Below are 26,125 nucleotides of genomic sequence, written 5' to 3'. Positions count from 1 at the left end.
GAGGAGAATATTTGCAGGCAAATTACAGAAAGATGCAAGAACTATAGAGTAGTGATAATGGGGAACTTCAATTATCCCAATATAGACTGGGACAGTAACAGTGTAAAGGGCAAAGAGGGGAAGGAATTCCTGAAATGTGTTCAAGAGAACTTTCTGAACATTGTGTTTCCAGCCCAACCAGGAAGGAAACAGTATTGGATCTAGTTCTGGGGAATGAAGTGCGGCAGGTGGAGCATGTTTCAGTGGGGGAGCATTTGGGGAAAACTGATCATACTATCATTAGATTTAGAATAGTTATGGAAAATGACAAAGAACAATCAAATGTGAAAATTATTAACTGGAGGAGGCAAATGTCAATAAGTTAAAAAGGGATCTTGCCCAGGTGGATTGGAATCAAAAATTGGTAGGCAAAACAGTAATTGAACAATGGGAGGCCTTCAAGCAGGAGTTGGTTCAGGTACAGAGTAGACACATCCCTACAAGGGGGAAAAGAAGGGCATCCAAAGCCAGAGCTCACTGCATGACTAAAGATATAGAGATTAAAATGAAACAGAAAAAGGAGGCTTATGACAAATGTAAGGTTCATAATACAGTAGAGAACTAGGCTGTATACAGAAAGTACAGAGGAGATCTAAAAAAGGAAATAAGAGGGGCAAAGAGAGAGCATGAGTATAGATTAGCGGCTAACATAAAAGATAACCCAGAAGTCTTTTATAAACATATAAATAATAAAAGAGTAGTCAAAGGAAGCGTGGGACCAATTAAGGATGAAAAGGAGGTAAAGGGCATGGCTGAGGCACTAAATGAATTCTTTGCATCCGTCTTCATTAGAGAAGAGGATGCTGCCATTGTAGCAGTAAAGGAGAAGGTAATATTGATTTTGGATAGGATAAAAATAGATAAAGAGGAGGCACTTAAAGATTGGCACTACTCAAAGTAGAAAAGTCACCTGGTCCAGATGGGATGCGTCCTAGGTTACTGAGGGAAGTAAGGGTGGAAATTGCGGAGGCTCTGGCTACAATCTTCCAATCCTCCTTAGATATGGGGATGGTTGCGGAGGACTGGAGGATTGCAAATATTCAAAAAAGGGAGAGGGATAAACTCGGCAATTGTAGGCCAGTCAGCCTAACATTGGTAGTAGGGAAGATTTAGAGACAATAATCCGGGACAAGATAAATTGGCACTTGGAAAAGTGCTAATGAAGGCTAATAAATGAAAGTCAGCACAGACTTGCTAAAGGAAAATCGTGTTCAACTAACTTGATTGAGTTCTTTGATGAAGTAATATAGAGGATTAATGAGGGTAGTGCAGTTGATGTTTTGTATATGGACTTTCAAAAGGCATTTGATAAAGTACCACATAATAGACTTGTTAGCAAAATTAAAGCGCATGGGATTAAAAGGACAGTGGCAGCGTGGATACAAAATTGGCTAAGGAACAGAAAACAGAGAGTAGTGGTGAACGGTTGTTTTTCAGACAGGAGGGAAGTATACAGTAGTATTCCCCAGGGGTCAGTATTAGGACCACTGCTCTTTTTGATATATAGTAATGATCTGGACTTGGGTATAGAAGGTATAATTTCCAAGTTTGCAGATGACACGAAACTCGGAAATGTAGTAAACAATGTGGAGGATTGTAACTTCAGGAGGACATAGACAGATTGGTGAAATGAGCAGACACATGAAAGATGAAATTTAACACAGAGAAGTGTGAAGAGATACATTTTGGTAGGAAGAATGAGGAGAAGCAATATAAACTAAATGGTACAATTTTAAAGGGGGTGCAGGAACAGAGAGAATTGGGGGTGTACATACACATATCTTTGAAGGTGGCAGAACAAGTTGAGAAGGCTGTTAAAAAAACATATGGGATCCTGGGCTTTATTAATAGAGGCATGGAGTACAAAAGCAAGGAAGTTATGCTAAAACTTTATAAAACACTGGTTAGGCCTTAGCTGGTGCATTGTGTTCAATTCTGGGGCACCACACTTTAGGAAGGATGTCAAGGTCTTAGAGAGGGTGCAGAAAAGATTTGGTCGATTGGTACCAGGGATGAGGGACTTTAGTTATGTGGAGAGATTGGAGAAGCTGGGGTTGTTCTCCTTAGAACAGAGACGGTTAAGGGGAGATTTGACTCAGGTGTTCAAAATCATGAACTGTTTTGATAGAGTAAATAAGGAGAAACCATTTCCAGTGGCAGAAGGGTCAGTAACCAGAGAAAACAGATTCAAGGTGACCAGCAAAAGAGCCCGAGGTGACATGAGGAAGCATTTTTTTACGCAGCAAGTTGTAATGATCTGGAATGCACTGCCTGAAAGGACGGTGGAAGCAGATTACATAGTAAGTTTCAAAAAGGAATTGGATAAATACTTGAGGGAAAATAAATAACAGGGCTATGGGGAAATAGCAGTGGAATGGGACTATTTGGATCGCTCTTTCAAAGAACCAGCACAGGCACGATGGGGTGAATGGCCTCCTCCTGTGCTATAACTTGAACTCTCTTTGAAAACTGAAATATTTCTTTTAAAATTTCATGTAGAATGATAATTATAATTAAAAGATGTACACAGATATTGATGGCTTGTTTATCTAAGCCATAATACAAATGGCATTAGAACAGATCTTATCTTCCTATAAGTTAAAATTATTTTTTTTTACCATTACCCATTGAATGTTACATATAACAACAATTTAAATGCTAGATCGCCTTGTGAGTAGATCTACATAATATGTAAGTTGATATATGTGGCTATAATTGTTAAATAGTAGGAATGACTGGGGTATGCTTCTTCAAAGATTTTTAAGAGTTTTGTAAATAAACAAACATTCAAAATATTGAACCATCTTCTTGCACAACACATAAAATTTGTTCAGATCTCCTATATGTGACTGAAATAGATAGATCTCATTTGCTACACTCAATGCTGATAATTATGCAAAAGACAGTCCAATTCAATTCTAGTACTTTTGGATGTGTAGTGCTTAAAATGAATGGTACAGCTGCATCATGCACACATTGGTCAGTATTGGGCATATGTTTGAGCAACTGATGCATTAAAGTGTAGGGTAGCTAAACCTGTTACACTTTACATTCTGCTCATGCATGTAGACAAACTGAAGTCACCCCAGCTTGATTTGAAGCTAGCAGCAGGATGGGGGCAGGGGATTTGGTTTAATATGAATAAAATGGTTCTGCACTATTTAGAAAACAACGTTACATCTTCTAATTCATGCCCAATTGGAATTAAAAGATTTACTGTAAGTTTTATTGTTATGAAAATGTATGTTTCATAATACATTAACATGCTGATGTTTCATATTCACTGTTGCCTGTATAAATTCTTGCAGTGCCTTTGCACCACACAAAGTGCAGCGGAACGGAATTTTCTTCTGCTCATCTGGCCTTGCCTTGACCCCATCTATAATCCTGGGGCAGGTTCATTTACATATTATGGAGGGCAATGTGCTTCCACCAGTGCAACTGGGCATCCACAAAACTGGCAGAATTTTGGAGCCACTCCATCAGTTGGTTGGAGTGGGGGAGAGAGGGACACGGGTCAGTCTGGCCAAATTTTCCAAGGCTTGAGATGCTATTTTTTGTTGTTCCCTCGCTAGTGGGTCCCAAATTCAAACAACAGTTGATCTGTCTGGGATCAATTGCCATTTTAGTACAAGTTTGTGGGGCCCACATTGGTCCTGTGCAGCAAGTACAGCTTCCTGCAGTTGTACAGCTAACTGCATAGATGGAGTATCTGGCAAAATTGATAGGGTAGGCCAGGATCCTGCCAGAGAACACCTAAAAGTGCTGACTTGACAAAGGGAGTGCAGGTGGAAGAAACACCTGCCCCTCCATCAGAAGGTCCTGGTGCTAAGGAGCAGGCGGAAACCCGGCAGAAATGGGTTTTGTTGCCTATACGGATTTCCAGAAGGCATTTGAGAATATTCCATACAAGAGATTATGAGCAAAAATAGGAGCATTCATTGTTAGAGGTAACTTTATAACATGGATCGGTAATTGGTTGGCAGGTAGGAGAGAGAGAGTAGAGATAAAGGGAACATTCTCTGATCAGCAGAATGTGACAAGTGGTGTTCCCCAGGGATCTGTACTGGAGCCTCAGCTTTTCAATGATGGATAAAGGAATAGAGAGTTGTACATTCAAGCTTGCAGATGACATTAAGCTGGGAGGCACAGTAAGTTGTGCGGATGGGAGCAGGAAGTTACAAAGGGTCATAGACAGACTAAGTGAGTTGATAAAACTGCAGCAGATGGAATTCAATGTGGGGAAGTGTGAGGTCATCCACTTTGGATCTGGGAAAGACAAATCAGAATATTTTCTTAATGGTGAGAGACTAGCAGTTGTGGGGGAGCTGAAGAATTTAGGTGTCCAGATACACAAATCACTGAAAGCTAGTGCAGAGGTATAAAAAGTAATCAAAAAGGCTAATGGAATGTTGGCCTTTATCTCAAGGGGGCTGGAATACAAAGTGGAGGAAATTATGCTTCATTTGTACAGAGCCTTGGTAAGACCCATCTGGAGTACTGCATTCAGTTTTGGTCACAGAACCTCAGGAAAGATATATTAGCCTTGGAAGGGGTATAGTGCAGATTCATCAGAATGATACCTGGGCTAAAAGGGTTAAATTATGAGGATAGGATGCATAAGCTTGCCTTGTATTCCCTTGAGTTTAGAAGGATGAGGGGTGATCTAATTGAGGTATTTAAATGATGTATGGATTCGATAGGGTAGATGCAGAGAAACAATTTCCTCTGGTGGGAAATCCCGAACAAGAGGGCATAATAAAATTACAGCTAACCCATTTAGGAGTTAAATCAGGAAGTATTTTTTCAAGCAAAGGGTAGTGGAAATCTGAAACGCTCTCACCAAAAGGCTGAGGATGATGGGTCAATTGTCAAGGAACATACAGGGTAGGATAAGGTAAAAAAGGGAGAGCTCAATACTGCAGAAAGCCTAGAGGAGTATAGAAAGTGCAGGGGTGAAATTAAAAAGGAAATTAGGAAAGCAAAGAGAGGGCATGAAAAAATATTGGCAAGTAAAATCAAGGAAAACCCAAAGATGTTTTATAAATACATAAAGAGCAAGAGGATAACTAATGAAAGAGTAGGGCCTATTAGAGACCAAAGAGGTCAGCTGTGTGTGGAGGCAGAAGATGTGGGTATGGTTCTTAATGAATACTTGGTGTCTGTCTTCATAAAAGAGGGCGACGATGCAGAGATTGTAGTTAAGGAGGAGGAGTGTGAAATATTGAATGGGATAAACATAGTGAGAGAGGAAGTATTAAAGGGCTTAGCATCCTTGAAAGTAGATAAATGGCAGGCCCGGATGAAATGTATCCCAGGCTGTTAAAAGAACCAAGGGTGGAAATAGCGGAGGCTCTGACCATCATTTTCCAATCCTCTCTGGCTACAGGTGTGGTGCCGGAGGATTGGAGGACTGCTAATGTTGTACCATTGTTTAAAAAGGGAGAAAGGGATAGACTGAGTAACTACAGACCAGTCAGCCTAACCTCGGTGGTGGGCAAATTACTGGAAAAAGTTCTGAGGGACAATATTAATCGTAATTTAGAAAGGCATGCATTAATAAAGGACAGTCACATGGATTAGTTAAGGGAAGGTCGTGTCTGACTAACTTGATTGAATTTTTTGAGGCGGTAACAAGGAGGGTCGATGAGGATAATGCGTTCGATGTAATCTAAATGGATTTTAGCAAGGCTTTTGACAAGGTCCCACATGACAGACTGGTCAGAAAGTAAATAAATCCCAAGGACCTGATGATCTACATCCCAGGGTTTTGAAAGAGGTGGCTATAGAGATAGTGGATGCATTAGTTGTCATCTTCCAAAATTCTATAGATTCTGGAATGGTTCCTGCAGATTGGAGGGTAGCAAATGTAACCCTACTATTTAAGAAAGGAGGGAGAGAGAAAACAGGGAACTACAGACATGTTAGCCTGACATCAGTAGTAGGGAAAATTGCTGGAATCTATTATAAAGGATGTGATAACAGGACACTTAGAAAATAATAATAGGATTTGGCAGAGTCAACATGGATTTATGAAAGGGAAATCATGTTGACAAACCTATTGGAATTCTTTGAGGATGTAACTAATAGAATAGAAAAGGGGGAACCAGTGGATGTGCTGTATTTGAATTTTCAAAAGGCTTTCGATAAGGTCCCACACAGGAGGTTGGTGAACAAAATTAGAGCACATGGAATTGGGGGTAATATACTGGCATGCATTGAGAATTGATTAACAGACAGAAAACAGAGAGTAGGAAAAAATGGGTCTTTTTCAGGTTGGCAGGCTGTGACTAGTGGGGTATCGCAGGGATTGGTGCTTGGGCCCCAGCTATTCACAATCTATATCAATGACTTGGATGAGGGGATCAAATGTAATATTTCCAAGTTTGCTGATGACACAAAACTAGGTAGGAATGTGAGTTGTGAGAAGGATGGAAAGAGGCTTCAAGCAGATATAGACAGGCTAAGTGAGTAGGCAAGAACTGGCAGATGGAATATAATATGGAAAAATGTGAAGTTATCTACTTTGGTGGGAAAAACAGAAATGCAAAGTATTTTTTAAATGGTGAGAGATTGGGAAATGTTGATGTTCAAAGGGACCTAGGTGTCCTTGTACATGAGTCACTGAAAGCTAACATGCAGGTGCAGCAAGCAATTAGGAAGGCAAATGGTATGTTGGCTTTTATTATAAGAGGATTTGAGTACAGGAGTAAAGGTGTCTTACTGTAATTATATGGCCGTGGTGAGACCGCACCTGGAGTATTGTGTACAATTTTGGTCTCCTTACCTAAGAAAGGATATACTTGCCATAGAGGGAGTGCAATGAAGGTTCACCAGACTGATTCCTGGGATGGCGGGATTATCGTATGAGGAGAGATTGAGTAGACTAGGCCTGTATTCTAAACTCTGGAGAAGAATGAGAGGTGATCTCATTGAAACATACAAAATTCTTACAGGGCTCAACAGGATAGATGCAAGGAGGATGTTTCCCCTGGCTGGGGAGTCTAGAACCAGGGGTCACAGACTCAGAATAAGGGGTGGGCCATTTAGGACTGAGATGAGGAGAAATTTCTTCACTCAGAGGGTGTTGAATCTTTGGAATTCTCTACCCCAGAGGGCTGTGGAGGCTCAGTTATTGAGTACATTCAAAGCAGAGATCGATAGATTTCTAGATATTAAAGGCATCAAGGGATATGGGGATGGTGCAGAAAAATGGCGTTGAGGTAGAACAGCCATGATCTTTTGAATGGCAGAGCAAGCTTGAGGGGCCGGATGGCTTACTCCTGCTCCTATTTCTTATGTTCTTATGTTCTTAAAAGTAAAAGCCCTTGGGATCCAAGGGAAAGTGGCAAGTTGGATCCAAAATTGGCTCAGTGGCAGGAAGCAAAGGGTAATGGTCGACGAGTGTTTTTGCGCTTAGAAGGCTGTTTCCAGTGGGGTTCCGCAGGCCTTGGTACTAGGTCCATTGCTTTTTGTAGTATATATCAGTGATTTAGACTTAAATGTAGGGGGCATGATTAAGAAGTTTGCAGATGATACAAAAGTTGGCCATGTGGTTGATAGTGAGGAAGAAAGCTTGTAGACTGCAGGAGGATATCAATGGACTGGTCAAGTGGGCAGAAAAGTGAAAAATGGAATGCAATCCGGAGAAGTGTGAGGTAATGCATATGGGGAGGGCACGCAAGGCAAGGGAATACACAATAAATGGGAGGATACTGAGAAGTGTAAAGGAACAGAGGGACCTTGGAGTGCATGTCCACAGATCCCTGAAGGTAGCAAGACAGGTAGATAAGGTGGTTAAGAAGGCATACGGGATACTTTCCTTTATTAGCCGAGGCATAGAATATAAGAACAGGGAGGTTATGCTAGAATTATATAAAACACTGTTTAGGCCACTGCTAGTGTACTGCGTACAGTTCTGGTTACTATGTTACAAGAAAGATGTGATTGCACTAGAGAGGGTTACAGAGGAGATTTACGAGGATGTGGCCAGGACTGGAGAATTTTAGCTATGAGGAAAGATGGGATAGGCTGGGGTTGTTTTCTTTGGAACAGAGGAGGCTGAGGGTTGATTTAATTGAGGTGTATTAAATTATGAATGCCCTAGATAGAGTGGCTAGGAAGGATCTATTTCCCTTAGCAGAGAGGTCAATAACCAGGGGGCATAGATTTAAAGTAATTGGTAGAAGGTTTAGAGGGGAGTTGAGGAGAAATTTTTTCACCCAGAGGGTGGTTGGTGTTTGGAACTCACTGCCTGAAAGGATGGCAGATGCAGAAACCCTTCGTATTTAAAATCTACTTGGATATGCATTTGAAGTGCCACAACCTACAAGGCTATGGACCAAGAGCTGGAAAGTGGGATTAGGCTGGGTGGCTCTTTTTCGGCCAGCACAGACACGATGGGTCGAATGGCCTCCTTCTGTGCCATAAATCTCTATGATTTCTATGAACTGAAATTTTCAAGACTGAGATCAATATATTTTTGTTGGGTAAGGGTATCAAGGGATATGGAGCAACGGCAGATAAGTGGAGTTGAGGTACAGATCAGCCATGATCTAACTGAATGGCGGAACAGGCTCAAGGTGCAAAATGACCTATTCCATTTCCTATGTATTTGTTGTAACTTCAGTGAAATGCTCAATGACCCTGAAAGGAGTGATATTCCTGTTACTGAGAGGAAGACTACAAATATCACAAAAGAAAAACGAACATCCAGGCCTAGAAATTTGATTGTGCAGCGTCCGTTTTTTGGGTGAAAGGATCCAATATGGTTATGCTGCATGCATTCAGTCCACACCGCACGTGGTGCTGCACGCCATATTGACACCCAGTAGTTGTCCAGGGTGCTCACCTGAAACTGGAGTTGGGCCCATTGCTTATGCAAATCGGGGGCCAAATGCCTGTTTCAGGCTCCTTTGTGAAATTGGTTTGCGACTGACTGCAGCAAGTGCCGTGCATAGGACAGGGTGCCACTGCTATTGTAAACACAGCAATGGTACTCCTGCTGCTCCTGGCTTCACATAAAAACCATGGGCTGCTGCCAGCTGCTCCTCACCCCCTCCCAATTGCTTCCCCTACCCTTCCTGCCCCACCCCACCCCCCCGCCACCTGAGGATCTTGGCCAGTATCCCAGCCAATCAAACTCACTCCCCGCCACGACTTCTGAGCTGCCTCTGGGGCCGAGACTGGTGCCCGTAGCTCACTGGCATGATCCTAATGAGGCTGGCAGGCCAATTCGTCTTGGTCTTGCCTCTGTCCTCATTAGGCGCCACCAATTCAGGAACAATCTAATTTCTAGGCCCTTAGGTTCAATCTCCTTCTGTACTGAGTTAGTTGATCTTAGCCAGATGCAGTAGTGGGGTTTACAATTGGCTTTAGCATTCTGTGGGTAAGGAAATTCAGACAGAGTCCCTGTCTTGATCAAGCTGTAGTGACCTATGGTGGAAGTGCGTGTGAACATAGGAACAGCAGTAGGCCATTAAGCCCCTCGAGCCTGTTCCGCCATTCAATTAGATCGTGGCTGAACAAACGATGAAAACAAGATCAGATGTGCTCAGCTGTGTTGCCCCCCGCCCGCCGCATCTCATGGTTGAATAGACTGCCAAGAATTGACTCACTAAAGGCTCACATATGAATAAATGCCACTTGGGCAAACACCTAGAGGATAATTAGTGTTCATGGAATTGTAATCAATGAGAATCCAAGATTCAAGAAAGATGGGGAGGGGGAAAAAACTGGCAGAAAATTGGAAAAAAGCATAAGATTTAGTGTCATTGGTAACTTTTTTCCTTGTTAGTAGGACAAAGATGTTTATTAATAAAAATGTAGCTTTAATAGCTAAATAGGTAATTCAAAGTAACTAACCTGTGCCAATCAGTATTAGCTACATTAGGCAACTAGTACTATTACTGCTAGAAATTCCATTATAAATAGAGGCTGATTCATTCGGCTTATTCTGTACACAAGAAAAATGTAATTGCATTAGATGATATTATTACGGCTCTGCTGTTTGCTGCTGTGATCTGAGGATCAAATAATGAGATGGTTATAGTGCCTTCAGTGTCGCATGCAGTGCAGGCAGATTGGCAGCATTAAGCTGTGCCAGTCTCTCTGCACAGCTTTATCAGATTAGTTTCTCATCTAGTTCTGTAACTGACCCATTTGAACAGGATCCAAAGCTGGTGCGGAACATCTGCCGCTGGGTACGGCAAGCTGTTAAGATTCCATTCTTTGCCAAGCTGACCCCGAACGTCACAGACATTGTAGACATAGCGATGGCAGCTCGGGAAGGTAAGAAGCTGTAGCGGAGACTGAATGCGTAGGGCTTCAAAATGCTACTCGGAGAATAATTGTATCTTTAAATCCTTTTCTATTGCCATCTTTTATTATGTGGTAAATATTTTAACTACTTCAATAAAAAAACATACACCTTGATGGTGCTGATTTGATTACCTGTCATTTTTCTAATGTCTTTGTCGCTAACTTTAAAATGACTGTTGTCACCTATTCTTTAGCTATTGTATTACAATCTAAGTCTAAAGGTATCATCTGTGGATTGGAATGTAAATAACTGCTGCCTTTTCTCACAGGTGGTGCCGATGGCATTACAGCAACCAACACAGTCTCTGGGCTAATAGGGGTACTTGCAGACGGTACACCTGTGCCTGCCGTTGGTAGAGACAGGCGAACCACATATGGTGGTGTGTCTGGTAAGTATTGCCCTCATCACTGTACAGTACTTCCTCTGTGGAAACATTGGGAGGTCCTTGTAGCAATCTATAATATCATCTCTCTACCAATGTTCAAACCTTCTCGGTTACTGCTGGTCAACACAGCTAATAGTCATGACAGATGGAAAAGATTGAATGTAAAAGCTCTTACAGTGTCTACTTCTTTTACTGGCACAATGTTGCAGTAAAGTAGGTAGAGAAGAGTCACTGGAGAATTGAAAAGAGAAATACTTTGAAGGCTCTGTTGTGGAAATTTGTGTTGGTGTACTGTTCTTTCAGGTTTTTTTTAGTACTCGCATTAGAAATACAAAACACATATAAACTTTGCCTTATTATGTACTGTAAGCCAAAGGAATCGTTATCTATATGTTTAAATATATACTTTCATTTCTGTTAAAATGCTAACCCTTACACCCAATCACATTTACTTTTATTGTTATTCGTTCACGGGGTTGTGGGCGTCGCTGGCAAGGCCAGCATTTATTGCCCATCCCTAATTGCCCTTGAGAAGGTGGTGGTGAGCCGCCTTCTTGAACCGCTGCAGTCCGTGTGGTGAAGGTTCTCCCACAGTGCTATTAGGTAGGGAGTTCCAGGATTTTGACCCAGCTTTTGACTTCTAATGAATTACCCTGGTAGTCATTTTTATAAGATAGCTATTACTGCTGTTTATATTCTATCTGTTGGATAAGGGTGTGCAGAAATAAAACCAAAATGTATCGATTACTCTAATGCTTGCGATGATACTAGAATTCAAGCAGTTGAGTTTTTATTGCGAATTATTTTTTAAAATTCTGTTAATGTGATTGAAAAGGAAAAAAAAAGTTAACTTAGTTATTTAACCAAAGCTTGTCTCCCCCTCCCCCCCCCCCCCAGCTGATTGCTGTTAATGGAGGTGGTATATGAGTTACAAACTGTGATAGATCTCTGACAACGTCTGTTGGTACCTGCCCTACACAAATCTTCAATGTTCATGTTTGCTTGATGACAACAGAGCAGACAGTGGAAAATGCCAAGTGCTGGTTTTGAAGTACTACACAGCCATGGCTTGACATTTCCACAGAATAGAAGTTTATGAGATGCATAATTTTTCACTTGGGAGCTTCTGCTGCAATTCCAGGCAGCTCTCCATTTACTGACTTGTCTCAAAATGGGGCAGTGATTTAAATCTTTGAACCAGAGTCACATTGTCTCCATCCCTCTTTTAGAATAAACATTGCTCTTAGTCAGCATATAAAAAAGTCAAATATAGATACTTTATTTCACTGTAGCGGCATGCTTGTTGCTGCTTAATGTAGCAGCACGTTTCAGTTAGTCGTAACAGCTGGTCACATTATAGACTTACATGGGGCCAGGGTACCATACGTCAAATTAATTTTAAAAATGACTTATCAGAAAGAACCAAGATCTTAGTACTGTCAAGATTTCAGTTTTATTTTAAATATTTTCTAAAGGCCAGACCTTTAAATCTCAGGAGCTGTATCAAGCACTGAGCTGTGAATTTAACCATAGGGTAACTGCTAATGATAAGGAAACATTCCAAGATGAGGCTGGTGTAATACAGTCATTGGATTAGGCTATCAATCATCCCAGTCCTCAGGGAACAGGAAAGCAAAACAGAGAAAGGAAAATTAGGAAAGGTGGGCATGACTGGAATGTAATTCCTTACTATCTTTATCTGCTAACTGTACTATATTCTGCGACTTTTAAATTCAAGCCATGTCTAAACACTGCTTGGATTTTAAGAGTTGTGTTTCCACTGTATGCTGTTTACAGAATAGGAAAGTAAACAACCACAGTTAATAGAATATAGAAATGGAACAATATTTGTAATCTAGTTTTTAAAAATTAGAGTCTTTAGAAGAATTGTTTTAGCTTGTATTTAAGCTAGTTTCTATAAAGATTCATGACATGCACACTGGGAGCTAAATATTGACAATCATGCTCTGGCAAGCAATATTGAGCTTGCTGAATTAACACAGTTCACGTCCTTGCATTCAAGCTGTAACCCAAGCATGAAACTATTATCTCACAACATTAAATTGAAACCCATGTGCGATCTTTCCCTTGAGTTTGGTACTACGGACAATATGGTTTGGTAACACTGTCCGTCTGCATTAGGGATTATCAAGCACCTTAGGCATTGGATTAATTTTAAAGACAAAATGATTTCTAGTCCTTATCACTTTTATACCCTGTTTAAAAAAAATTACAGGTGACCTTTTGCATAGCACGTCCAGTTTTTGTGGAGCAGAAGTAAAGTGGAAACAGCTGATTCCTTTAATATGGTTTGCCTTGGGGTATTATTATCATGACTTTATGAAGTCTTCAGCTTTAGCTGTGAAGATCACAATCCAGTATATTGTTCAAGAGTGTGGTGGGAGATTTAGAGAGGGTGTTCCAAGGAGTATATTATTAGTGGACCTAGTCAACAGCTGAGTATTAAAAAACATCCTTTTCTGCATATATTTCTTAGAAAATAATATGAAAGCTCATGTTACAGAATACATATTCAATACTAAAAAATCATACAGCTGATTGAATTCTATCAGATCTGCCTCTTCATATTTAGGTTTGTACAAAACACTGCTGAATACTAATAACTTAGAAATCAGGTAGAGTTAATGGCTTAGGTTTTCCTATCATAATGTCAACAGTAACCCATTCATTTTCATTTATTTGCATCCATCAATATGACTCATGCTTTTTTCATTCAAAGGCACAAATAAAGTATTGTGCCAGGTACGAAGAAACACAGACACAAACTTGTGCTAGGCAAATCTGATTTTTGTAAGAAGACTAGTATGAAGAAAGTAATGTGGTGAAATAGTTAAGCTAACAGTGAAACTATGAGATAATTGCTAATATCTTAAAAGTGGCTAATATGTTTGTTTTTGATTGGAATGTTTTGCTTTATCACTGTCAATCCCCTCCTAAATTAAACCCTTACATTTATACCTCCACTATTCTCCATGATTAGGAAGCAGGACAATTTCACACACAGCTGCCATTAATGCCAACTTTCATTTCAGTTTTGCCTTGTTCTCCAGATGGCCCACCAGAGACTAGTACATTTACTCCCAATGGGGAACTTCAGCATGAATGTCAGTTGAGACTGGGATTCAGACTCTAGTTTTATCATCCAAAGCTTGAGTGATATAGCCATTATTCTCTTCGCATATTTTATTTAATGTTCCCTTTAGGACTGAATAATGGAAATACTATTTTCCTTCTAGTTTAGTCAGTGTAACAATGTGCAAATTATGAATTTTATTAAGTCTGTAAAGTAAGGTTCACTATAGACACTTAATGGTGTACAGAAATGCTTATTTTATCTGCCACCATTATTATTTCCCTTCCGCCTGCAAAATTCTCCCCTCCTCTCTGAACATAAGAAATAGGAGCAGGAGTAGGCCATACAGCCCCTCAAGCCTGCTGTGCCATTCAGTAAGATCATGGCTGATCTTCGACCTCAATTCCACTTTCTCACCCGATCCCCATATCCCTTGATTCCCTTCGAGTCCAAAAATCTATCGATCTCAGTCTTGAATAGACTCAACAACTGAGCATCCACAGCCCTCTGGGGTAGAGAATTCAAAAGATTCACGATCCTCTGAGTGAAGAAATTCCTCCTCATCTCAGTCCTAAATGTTCGACCCCTTTGCCTGAGACTACGTCCACTAGTTCTCCAGCCAGGGGAAACATTCTCTCAGCATCTACACTGTCAAGCCCTCTTAGAATCTTATGCGTTTCAATGAGATCACCTCTCATTCTTCTAAACTCCAGAGAGTATAGGCCCATTCTACTCAATTTTTCCTCATAGGATAACCCTCTCATCCCAGGAATCAATCTAGTGAACCTTCGTTGCACCGCCTCTAAGACAAGTATATCCTTCCTTAGGTAAGGACACCAAAACTGCACACAGTACTCCAGGTGTGGTCTCACCAAAGCCCTGTACAATTGCAGCAAGACTTCCTTACTCTTATACTCCAACCCCCTTATAATAAAGGCTAACATACCATTTGCCTTTCTAATTGCTTGCTGTACCTGCATGTTAACTTTTTGAGTTTCGTGTACAAGGACACCCAAATCCCTCTGAACACCAACATTTAATAGTTTGTCACCATTTAAAAAATATTCAGTTTTTCTATTTTTCCTACCAAAGTGAATAACCTCACATTTTCCCACATTATACTTCATCTGCCAACTTCTTGCCCACTCACTTAACCTGTCGATATCCCTTTGCAGACATTTTGCATTCTCCTCACAGTTTACTTTCCCACCTAGCTTTGTATCGTCAGCAAACTTGGATACATTACACTCGGTCCCTTCATCCAAATCACTAATCCAGATTGTAAATAGCTGAGGCCCAGGCACCGATCCCTGAGGCACTCTACTATTGCCAACCCGAAAATGACCCTTTCATTCCTACTCTCTGTTTTCTATCCATTAACCAATCCTCAATCTATGCTAATATATTACCCCCAATCCCATGAGCCCTAATCTTGTGCAACAACCTCTTATGTAGCACCTTATCGAATGTCTTTTGTAAGTCCAAATATACTACATCCACTGGTTCTCCCTTATCTACCCTACTAGTTACATCCTCAAAAAACTCTTAATAGATTTATCAAACACAATTTCCCTTTCATAAAACTGTGTTGACTCTACTTAATCATATTATGATTTTCTAAGTTTGCTGTTACTACGTCCTTAATAATAGATTCTAGCATTTTCCCTACCACTGATGTCAGGCTAGCTGGCTTATAGTTCCCTGTTTTCTCTCTCCCTCCTTTCTTGAATAGCGGGGTTACATTTGCTATCTTCCAGTCTACGGGGATCGTTCTAGAATCTAGGGAATTCTGGAAGATCAAAACCAATGCATCCACTATCTCTGCAGCCACCTCTTTTAAAATAAAAACAGAAAATGCTGGAAATACTCAGTAAGTCAGGCAGCATCAGTGGAGAAAGAAACAAAGTTTACGATTCAGGTCGAAGACCCTTCATCAGAACTGGAAGAAGTTGAAGATTAAACAGTTTTTAAGCAAGCACAGACCAGGGAAGGGGAGGGGAGGAAAGAACAAAAGGGAAGGTCTCTAATAGGGTGGAGGGCAGGGGTGATTAAATGAGAAAAGGGATAATGGTGCAAGGCAAGGAGGGTGGTAATGGGACAAGTAAAGAAACAAAAGATGGGTCTAGAGGAGCTGTAAATTGCAACTCAGAACCATTATCAGCACTTGCTGTTAGAAAAAATAGGAGCAGTGGTTATGATCTGAAGTTATTGAAATCAATGTTGAGTCCAGAAGGTTGTAAAGTGCCTAATCAAAAGATGAGGTCCTGTTCCTCGAGCTTCCGTTGAGCTTCATTGGAACAGTGTAAGAGGCTGAGGACAGAGAGGTCAGAGTGGAAGCTGGACAGGGAATTAAATTGGCAAGTGAACGGCAGGTCAGGTTTTTTTTTCATTCGTTCATGGGATGTTGGCGTCACTGGCAAGGCCAGCATTTATTGCCCATCCCTAATTGTCACGCTTGCGGACTGAGCGGAAGTGTTCAGCAAAGCGATCACCTAATCTGCGTTTGATCTCCCCAATGTGAGCAGCAAATACAGTATATTACATTGAAAGAAGTACAAGTAAATCTCTCTTTCACCTGGAAGGAGTGTTTGGGGCCCTGGACAGTGGGAAGGGAGGAGGTGAAAGGGCAGGTGTTGCATCTCCTATGCTCGCATGAGTAGGTGCTGTGGGGAGGAGAGCGGGTATTGGGGGCGATGGAAGAGTGGACCAGAGTGTCACGGAAGGAGCGGTCTCTTTGGAATGGTGAAAGGGGAGGGGAGGAGAAGATGGTTTTGGTGGTGGCATTGCGCTGGAGGTGGCAGAAATGGCGGAGGATGATACGTTGAATGTGGAGGCTGGTGGGGTGGTTTTAAAACCCTCGGATGTAGGCCATCAGGCCCAGGAGATTTGTCGGCTTTTAGTCCCATTAATTTTTCTAAAACTTTTTCTTTATTAATCTTAATCACTTTAAGTTCCTCCCTCTCATTGGACCCTTGGTTCCCCACCATTTCCGTTATTTTTTTGTGTCTTCTACTGTGAAGACAAATATAAAATATTTGCTTAACGCCTGTGCCATTTCCTTATTCCCCATTATAATTTCTCCTGTCTCTGCCTCTAAGGGACCCACGTTTACTTTCACTAATCTCTTCCTTTTTATATACTTGTAGAAGCTCTTACAATCTGTTTTTATATTTCTTGCTAGTTTACTCTCTTATTCAATTTTCTCCCTCTTTATCAATTTCTTAGTTATCCTTTGCTGATTTCTAAAACCCTCCCAATCCTCAGGCTTACTATTCTTTTTGGCAACATTGTAAGCCTCTTCTTTTAATCTAATATTATCCTTAACATTTCTAGTTAACCACGGTTGGATCATTTTTCCTGTGGAGTTTTTATTCCTCAAGGATATGTATATTCTTTGGGAATTATGAATTATTTCTTTAAATGTTCATCATTACTTATCTACCATCATATCTTTTAATCTAATTTCCCATTCTATCTTAGCCAACTCACTCCTCATACCTACATAATTGGCCTTGTTTAAATTTAGGACCCCTCATTTTGGACTTAATTACGTCACTCTCAAACTGAATATGAAATTGTCATATTATGATCACTCTTCCCCAGAGGATCCTTTATTATAAGATTACTAATTAATCCTGTCTCATTTCACATTACGAGATCTAAAATTGCCTGTTCCCTAGTTGGTTCCTCGACATATTGTTCCAGAAAACTGTTTTGGATGCATTCCATGAACTCGTCCTCCAAACTACTTTTTGCCAATTTGGGCTTGCCCAGTCTTTATGAAGATTAAAGTCCCCTATGTTTATTGCATTATCCTTGTTACATGCTCCTCTACTTTTCTGATTTATACTCTGTCCAACACTATGACTACTGTTAGAGGGCCTGTAAACTACTCCTACCAATGTTTTCTGCCCCATGTTATTTCTTCGCTCCACCCATCCTGATTTTCTGAGCTAAGATCCTTTCTCACTATTGCCTTTATTTCATCCTTTATTATCAGGGCATCCCCAACCCCCATCCATTTCCATTTTGCTTATCTTTTCTAGAAGTCAAGTACCCTGGGATATTTAGTTCCCAACCTTGATCACCTTGCAACCACATCTCAGTAATGGCTACTAGATCAAACCCATTTATCTCTTATTTGTGCCATTAATTCATCTATCTTGTTACGAATGCTTCATGCATTCAGATATAGTGCCTTTAATTTTAACTTTTTACTTTTTTTTCACTGATGTGACCTTAGTCACTAATGCCCTATTACCTTTATTAAACTCTCTGTCCCTTCCTGACACACCCTGCTTATTTTTACCCAAATCACTACTCTGCTCTACAGCTTTGACTTTTCTTTTTATTCTGAAGAAATTACCTTTACCTGAACTCTCCCCCTCTCTTATTAGTTTAAAGCCCCATCTATCGCCCTTGTTATTCGATTGGCCAAGACATTGGTCCCAGTCCGGTTTAAGTGGAGCCCGTCCCAACGGAACAGCTCCTTCCTTCCCCAATACGGATGCCAGTGCCCAGTAAATTAAAACCCCTGTCTCCCACACCACTCTTTGAGCCACACATTTAACTCTCTGATCTGTTTGTCCCTATGCCAATTGCGCTTGGCTGAGGTAACAATCCAGAGATTATTACCTTTGAGGTTCTGCTTACTAATTTGGACCCTAGCTCCTCAAACTCCCTCAGCAGAACCTCATTCCTAGTTCTACCTATGTCGTTGGTTCCTACGTGGACCCTTCAGGACAACTGGATCCTTCCCCTCGTGCTCCAAGTTCTTTTCCAGCCGCGAGGAGATGTCCTTACTCCTGGAACCTTCAGGGCTCCCAATCGCGGCTGCGGAGAACAGTATCTATCCCCCTGATTATACTCTCCCTTACCACTACCACATTCCTTTTTACTCCCCCAACTTGATTGGCCTCCTGTACCACCATGCCGTGGTCAGTTTTCCCATCCTCCCTGAAGTCTTTGATCTCATCCATACAGGTAGTATGTACCTCATACCTGTTGGAAAAGGTCAAAGGCTGTGGCTCCTTCATCACTGCATCCTGGGTCTCCATACCTGCTGGACTCGCAGTCACATCCTCCTGTCCCTGACCACTGACCAAATCTAAACCACTACGTAATGTAAGGGGTGTGACTGCCTCCAAGCTCAAAGTGTCTAGGTAGCTCTCCCCCTCCCTGATGCATCGCAATGTCTGCAGCTCGGACTGCAGCTCAACAACTCTGAGCCGAAGTTCCTTGAGTTGCAGACACTTACTGCAGATGTGGTTGCTCGGGATCTCGCTGGTCTCCACCAACTCCCACATGCTGCAGTTACGACACACCACCTGCTCTGCCATCTGTATCTAACCTTGTTTTATTTATTTACTTAATTAGAGTTTTTATTCACTCGATATTTTTAGTTTTACTAACTAATTAGTTTATCTAGTTTAAGTTATTAATTTAATAAAGTAATAGCAAGTTATAGTTTCCCAGCCCTTAGTTTAACCCACTGCCCTAACTTAGAGAGCAAAACAAAACGGTGTTACTCACCACCAATCCCCTATCTGAAGGTGCTGACTTGTGTTAGGGCATGACTCCAAAGCCACTGTTAGCACTCTGGTACCTCGTTAAAGTGACTGTTCTTCATGTGTGAGACAGTGCGTGTCAAAGGAATATCATAGATGAACATGATCCAGTCCTCATAACACATGCACTGGATGGTTATCAGGAGTGGCAACCCTGGCTGATATTTTCCCCTCTCTAGCCCAAGGACACTTTGGCGAACTGTAGCACCCCTACTGCCACCCTGGCTGAGATCAGCTAACTCAGCACAGGCCAGGGTCTGAACCTGGGACCTTCCAAGTCTATATTTTAGCATTTTCATTCATAATGCTTACCTGGGACTTTAACCATTTTCTTCAGAAACTTATGTCTCATTTGTTTGATCCCATGGGATCTTAAGTTCCTGACCTTGAAACAATCAGATATTTAGGACCATACTTTTTCTTTCTTTGCTAATCTTACTGAAAAAAATAGATGTTATAAAAAGGGGGTAAATGTCAATCAAAAGTGTTAACACACTATTTACCCATGTTTAGTGCTGATCTGAGATTCCTAACTGTTCAAAATTGGATTAATATAGATTAGCAAATAGTGAGTTTAATAAGTGTGCAGCTGCACTGTAAAATAGAAACATGAATATTTTACTCCAAGTTAAGCCAAAGTTAATGTACTTAAAGAACTGGAACATGTAAATGAGCCATCAAAACAGTGACAGAAATGTATAGTACAGAGGAGTTTTTTTGTCTCAGTGCATGGGTGTTGTGCCATTTATGGTTATATTGCACTGGAGGAGGAGAACATAAGAACATAAGAAATAGGAGCAGGAGTAGGCCATATGCCCCTCGAGCCTGCTCCGCCATTCAATAAGATCATGGCTGATCTCCTACCTCAACTCCACTTTCCTGCCCTATCCCCATATTCCTTGATTCCCTTTACAACCTTTAAATGCAGAACCATAGGAAGCACATGATCACAGCAAATACTACCCCAGGCATGGATCCACTGCAACTGAGTCAGCTTCCTAAATATGATGGAGTAGCGCAAGAGGAGACTTAAGCTCACCAGGGAAGCTGTAACTAAGTTGTGCCACCTGGTTCATGAAGGCCTGCAGTAACAGTTAACCATCTGCAATAAACTACCAATGGCAGTAAAGGCCATCTCGCTCCCAATTTTAATACTACAAAGCCCTTCCAGGTGCTTACATTGCAGGGGGACGTTGCAGGAGTCAGCTACTTTGTTTTCCTTTGGACAACTAATGCCTTCTTTCCTGAAAGAATCACAATCTGTAAGATGCAGTAAAATGAATTTTGCTTTTTTCAGTTCTGTAGTCATAGTAATTTGCAAGCTTAATGTTTCTCGGTGGTGCACCTGCCTCTTGTGTATCGTGAACTTCTTTGTGCTGGTAGTGCGTGCCCACCATTACTATGCTCCTCTAATTGAAAGAGTAGGATGGGTGGGTAGCTGCTTGCCAAGTGGCATGCTCAAGGAATTCAGGAAGCCCACAGCCTGTATCTGTGACTAACCTGTAACAGTGTCAGAGGTCTGGTTTGCAGAATTTTCTGTGGGCTCATTATTTTCAGAGGTAATATACATTTCAAAGTTTCTAGAACACAAAATATAAGCTACAACAGATGTGTAATCAGAACACTTTTATTTTTTGTCTCACACACATACACATACGCATACACAAACACAAACCTCCAACACCTCTGTTATCCAGCTAAGTGGGACTGCCCTCACCTGGTTCCACTCTTACCTATCGAGTCATAGCCAGAGAATTTCCTGTAATGGCTTCTCTTCCTGCCCCCGCACCATTATCTCTGGAGTTCCTAAAGGATCTATCCTTGACCCCAACCTATTTCTCATCTACATGCTGCCAGTCAGCACCTGAAGACACAACGTCAATTTTCACATGTACACTGACGACACCCAGCTCTACCTCACCACCACTTCTCTCGACCCCTCTACTGCCTTTGTGTTGTCAGACTACTTGTCCAACATCCAGTCCTGGATGAGCCAAAATTTCTTCCAATTAAACATTGAGAAGAGCGAAGTCATTGACTTCGGCCCTCACCATAAATTCCATTCCCTAGCCACCGACTCCATCCCACTCCCTGGCCACTCTCAGGCTGAACCAGACTGTTTGCAACCATGGCATGCTATTTAACCCTAATCTGAGCTTCTGACCTCACATCCTCTCCATCACAAAGACCACCTATTTCCACCTCTGTAACATCACCCATCTCCACCCTTGCCTCAGTCCATCTGCTGTTGAAACCCTCATTCATGCTTTTGTTAACTCCAGACTCGACTGTTCCAATGTTCTCCAGACCAGCCTCCCAGCTTCCACCCTCCATAAACTTGAGCTCATCCAAAACTCTGCTACCAGTATCCTACCTTGCACTAAACTCACCCTTCACCCCTGTGTTTGTTGGTCCACCAATGCCTTGATTTTAAAATTCTCATCCTCGTCTTCAAACCCCTCCATGGTTCACTCCTCCTTAGCTCTGTTTCAGCCCCACAACCCTACAAGAACTCTGTGTTCCTCCAATTAGGGTCCCATTTCCTTCACCCCCCACTTCCTTTGCCCCACCATTGGTAGCCTTCAGCCGTCCAGCCGTTTAGTCACCAATCCTAATAACTCCTTCTTTGGCTCGGTGTCAATTTTTGTCTGATTACACTCCTGTTAAGCATCTTGGGTTGTTTTATTATGTTAAAGGTGCTATATAAATGCAAGTTGTTGATTTTGCTATCTTCAGTCTGTAGGCTAAAATATAGACTTTTTCTCCCACTGGGTCAGTTAATAAAAAGGGAACAGCATTAATCCTGTATATCAGGTGTGTACAGCAGTTAGACAGTTAAGCACCTGAACTAGCACTATGAAGAAAATACCAGCATTTTAATCTGCATAATTGCTGTAGAATTGGGTGTTGTGGAGTACAGAAAGCCTGTTTTACAGCCATTGAGTTGTAAGGACTCAGTGAACACACAGTTTAAAAGACTGTTGCCCCCTCACCCCAGAACCATCTGGTGCATCAGGTAGGAGAGAAAGATTCTTAAAGCCGACAATAACAGCCGGCCACCACAGACTTGGATGTGGCTGACTTACGTGCAGGCCCCTTGCAGTGCATAGCCAGAGGACTCCCAGCAGACTGTCATTTTTAAATCCTGCAGTCAGCCAATACACTTACTCTTTTCACAAGGGAATCACTTTGAAGGAGTGGTAGGTCAAGTGTCACACATCTGAAACAAAGCACATGCGCCAAGGGGTAGCACTGTGCCAACTCAAGCAGCCAACATTGACACACTACATAATAGAGGAAATAAATGCCCTGTACTTGACTTAAATGTTGTGCTGAATATTTATTTGCCATTTTGATTACATTACAGCAGGAAGCCCGCATAAGGGATCATTAGATAGTATTCAAAGAACCAAACATGAAAATGTAGAACAAGGTGGTTTGGAGCCAGTTATTTGACAGATATGATTTGCTTCTTTCAGAAATGGTGCAGCTGTGGCAATCTTTGGAAGGCATCTAGAATTAAAGTCAAGCTCACCTGTCCTCCTCGCTGCATTACTGGTATCACTGATAATTTCTCATTAACATTTTCGCCCTCTTAATTTGTCATTCTGGTCATTGAGCTGTAGGCTGAGACCTCTTTTCAGGGCAAAGTTATGAAGCAGTATGCAATTGACAATTATTCAGGAAAGCCTTGGGGTGAGGAATTGTTCTGTAAGGCTGACCTTGATCAGTCTAGACATTGAAGCGCTACTTCAAGATATCAATGGTATGTTTGATAATTCTGGTTGTAACATGAGCTTTGTTGCACTTGCACTGGTTGATTCATGGGCTTCATAAGCCTTGGCTGTGTAAGGTAGCCAGCCATCCATCCATCGTTATTCCCCTTCAAATAAAGGTAGCACAGATGAAGGCTTTGTGAGAGTTACAAGGGACCCACCATGTAGCGATTTAGGAGAGGGTTCCGAAAATGGGCTTTAGGCCCCTCATTTACAGATGTATAGGTCCTAACATCGGACGGGCGCCTGAAAAATTGTCCGACCCAATTTGGGATAAGAGGTATTTCAGGCTCCCTTGGGCATTGGAGACAGCACCATGAAATTCCTGTCTAGGTCATAAACAATTTATGAAGGAACATGCATTCCACCCATTTTTTTACTGACTGGGCCAACTGTAGCCCATAGTGCTTTGGAGGTTAACCCAGCCTATATCCAAATAAGACGGCCCTAAGACTACATCCATAGTTTTCACCTAATATGGTGTTTGGTTTTCATTGGTCACAAGAAATTACTTTTATTGTATTCTTTTTTGTTCTTGTCACTTTTTTCCCACCAATTTTGCCTCCTCTCCTGAAGTTGTTAACTCTTGGTTGGGGTACAGCTGCCGGCAAGGCATGCGACCTGAAATTGATCCGTTTGAAATGGATGAGCTGCTTCTGGAGGCATGACAGGCACCAGCAAGCAGCTCAACCTAAGTATTGAAATGAGGCCCAATTTAGGGTGAGCCTTAGGCCTCCCGTTCGGGTGTGCACTATCTGCGCAACATTGGTGGTGCGCACAAAAATGGGCCCCACCCCCGTATTTTTATATTTTTAACGTACACATTTTAAGGCAGAACTTTTATCTGATTCGGCTAAAGCACTCCCTAATGTAATTGTTTAAGGATAATAGTTTTTTCACATAAAAGAGAAAGATGAGCTGGTGTCATTATTGCCTGAATGCCTTTCTTGTAGCATAACTAGCAGGTTTGAGGTATGTAATAAACTTTGACAGATGCCGGCAATAGATATAAAAGACTAATTACCTATGTAGGTAGGGCATTGTAAGATATTTACTCACCAGTGCTGGACTAGGTGCAGCTCTTTGAAGCCACCTATGGGCAGCAGATGGAATTACAAAGTTTGGCTCAGACTTGCACTGGGCATGATTTTTAATCTCTTTGACACAACTAGAAGCAGGGCAATCCATCGTTCCACTCTTAGTTTCACAATGCTAACTTGTCACCTTTGTCATTTTAAAAACATTTTTTAACAGCCCAGTAGCAGTTGAGTGCTGGGGAGCAGATTAAAATCCTGGCCTGACTAACATTTGAATTCAGCTACTCCCAGTGGGTACATTGTGTAGGTATTTGCTTAGGTTTCTAGACTAAATGCCTCGTTCTGGTTGTGCCTTCCATCATGGGCTGGAAAGAGAAAAATCAGCAGGAGGACCTATCCCATCATTCAGCAAAGTGTTGTCCCCGTTGGTGATATAGACCAGAGAGTGGAGCAAACATCTCTGCTCCAGCTGTTCGGCTGTGTTGGCTAAAAGACAATAGCTAGGAGATGGGATGGCAGCAGAAATAGAGACACAGAGCGACATATAAGAAAATAGGAACTATACACATAACTAGATCCCTCCTAGGTCTCTGTTCACACAATTTTATTCTCTATTCTCATCACCGTAACTTTTTACACTCCATCTCCTCATTTGTTTTTAGATTTGTAATACTTTAATGTTCCTCTCCCGCAAACAGTTAACAAAGCTATTACTTCTTACAACCCTCTGTGAGGAGAATAGTCAGCAGACAGGTATCTTCTTGCAGCAGGATTTGGAATGGTGATGGTGAAGGAGTAGCTTCCAGCTAATATAACTGATATGTCCCTGTGTCTGTTGTTGCAGATCCTCCAGCTTGTATGATGTAAGAGAAGATCTTATAACAGGAGAAGGTTCTTTAACAGTCAGGAATATAGGGAGTAAAATTGAACTTAGGCAGGAGTGCAATACGAGTGGTAGCAGATCAGCCGCCCACCGTACACCCTGCCCGACTTTCTTTTCCACTAATGGGTAGGGATATAATGGGCGGCTAATCCGTTACCGCTTGTTTTGTGTTCCCACTAAAGTTGAATTTTACCCCCGTGGTCCCCGGATTGCTAGTGTTTGTTAGATGGTGTTGATTCTCTTTTACTTGAGGATCAATATTCTCTGAACACTTATCATCCCCCAAAATGGACCTAACATCAGGAATGAATGCACAGAGCTGGATGACTATGAATCATCTGTGGATACATACGATTTTTTTTTCCATTAATGACTTTGGACTTAAAATGCACTGAAAATCCAATAGCACTCGTGCAAAGACTAGAGAAGCGCAGAATAATTTAAACAGTTCACATTCAGCTGAATAATTTTGGTGAATTAATGATTTTACTAACTAATATTAGCAAGCTGAATGATTGAACATTGTGAACAGTGCTTTCAAGCTATTTGTGCTATTTGGAAAGATTGTTTAAAAATAACCCATTTCACAGTTACCAGACTGAGAATCTATTACTCTTTTATGGAGTACATGGTAATCTTTGGCACTGATGAACTCAAGTTACCTCAGTGTTAGTTTTTCTTGACACTTATTTCATTCTTTGTTGAGCTGTGAATCATATTTGTTATACAGCACCATTTCAGCCAGATTCAGGCAGAAGTGCAGCAAGCCTAGAATTTCTCCTTAATTGTATTCTGAAAAGAAGCATTTTTAAGAATGGAGATTATGCCCTTAAAGACTGTTGTCAAGGCAATACTTTGGATTCTAAAACTAGCATTTTTCAAAGTCTTGTAGCTCCTGACAGTGGTGGCAGAATGTATTTGAACATATGGGCCTAGAAATTCGGCTGAGCAGTGCCCTCCCGATCACTGCCCCCTTCCTTCCCACCTCCCCCCCCCCCCCCCAATTGGAGTCGCTCACTCCCC

General features: G+C 41.5%; 1 protein-coding gene across 2 annotated transcripts in view; it reads left to right on the top strand.

Annotated features, from left to right (window-relative positions):
* Positions 1-26,125, top strand: part of LOC137325178 (dihydropyrimidine dehydrogenase [NADP(+)]-like) — a 598,790-nt gene that overhangs the window by 465,279 nt on the left and 107,386 nt on the right. For both annotated transcript variants that reach the window (XM_067989971.1, XM_067989972.1), the window contains exons 17-18: positions 10,209-10,329; positions 10,629-10,748. In XM_067989971.1, coding sequence (XP_067846072.1) covers positions 10,209-10,329; positions 10,629-10,748 — 241 coding nt within the window. The remainder of the gene's footprint in view (positions 1-10,208; positions 10,330-10,628; positions 10,749-26,125) is intronic.

The sequence above is a fragment of the Heptranchias perlo genome, chromosome 9 (genome assembly GCF_035084215.1).
Source record: "Heptranchias perlo isolate sHepPer1 chromosome 9, sHepPer1.hap1, whole genome shotgun sequence".
NCBI lineage: Eukaryota > Metazoa > Chordata > Chondrichthyes > Hexanchiformes > Hexanchidae > Heptranchias > Heptranchias perlo.
Note: the sequence above shows the minus strand (reverse complement) of the source record. Positions and strands in the feature narration are given on the sequence as shown.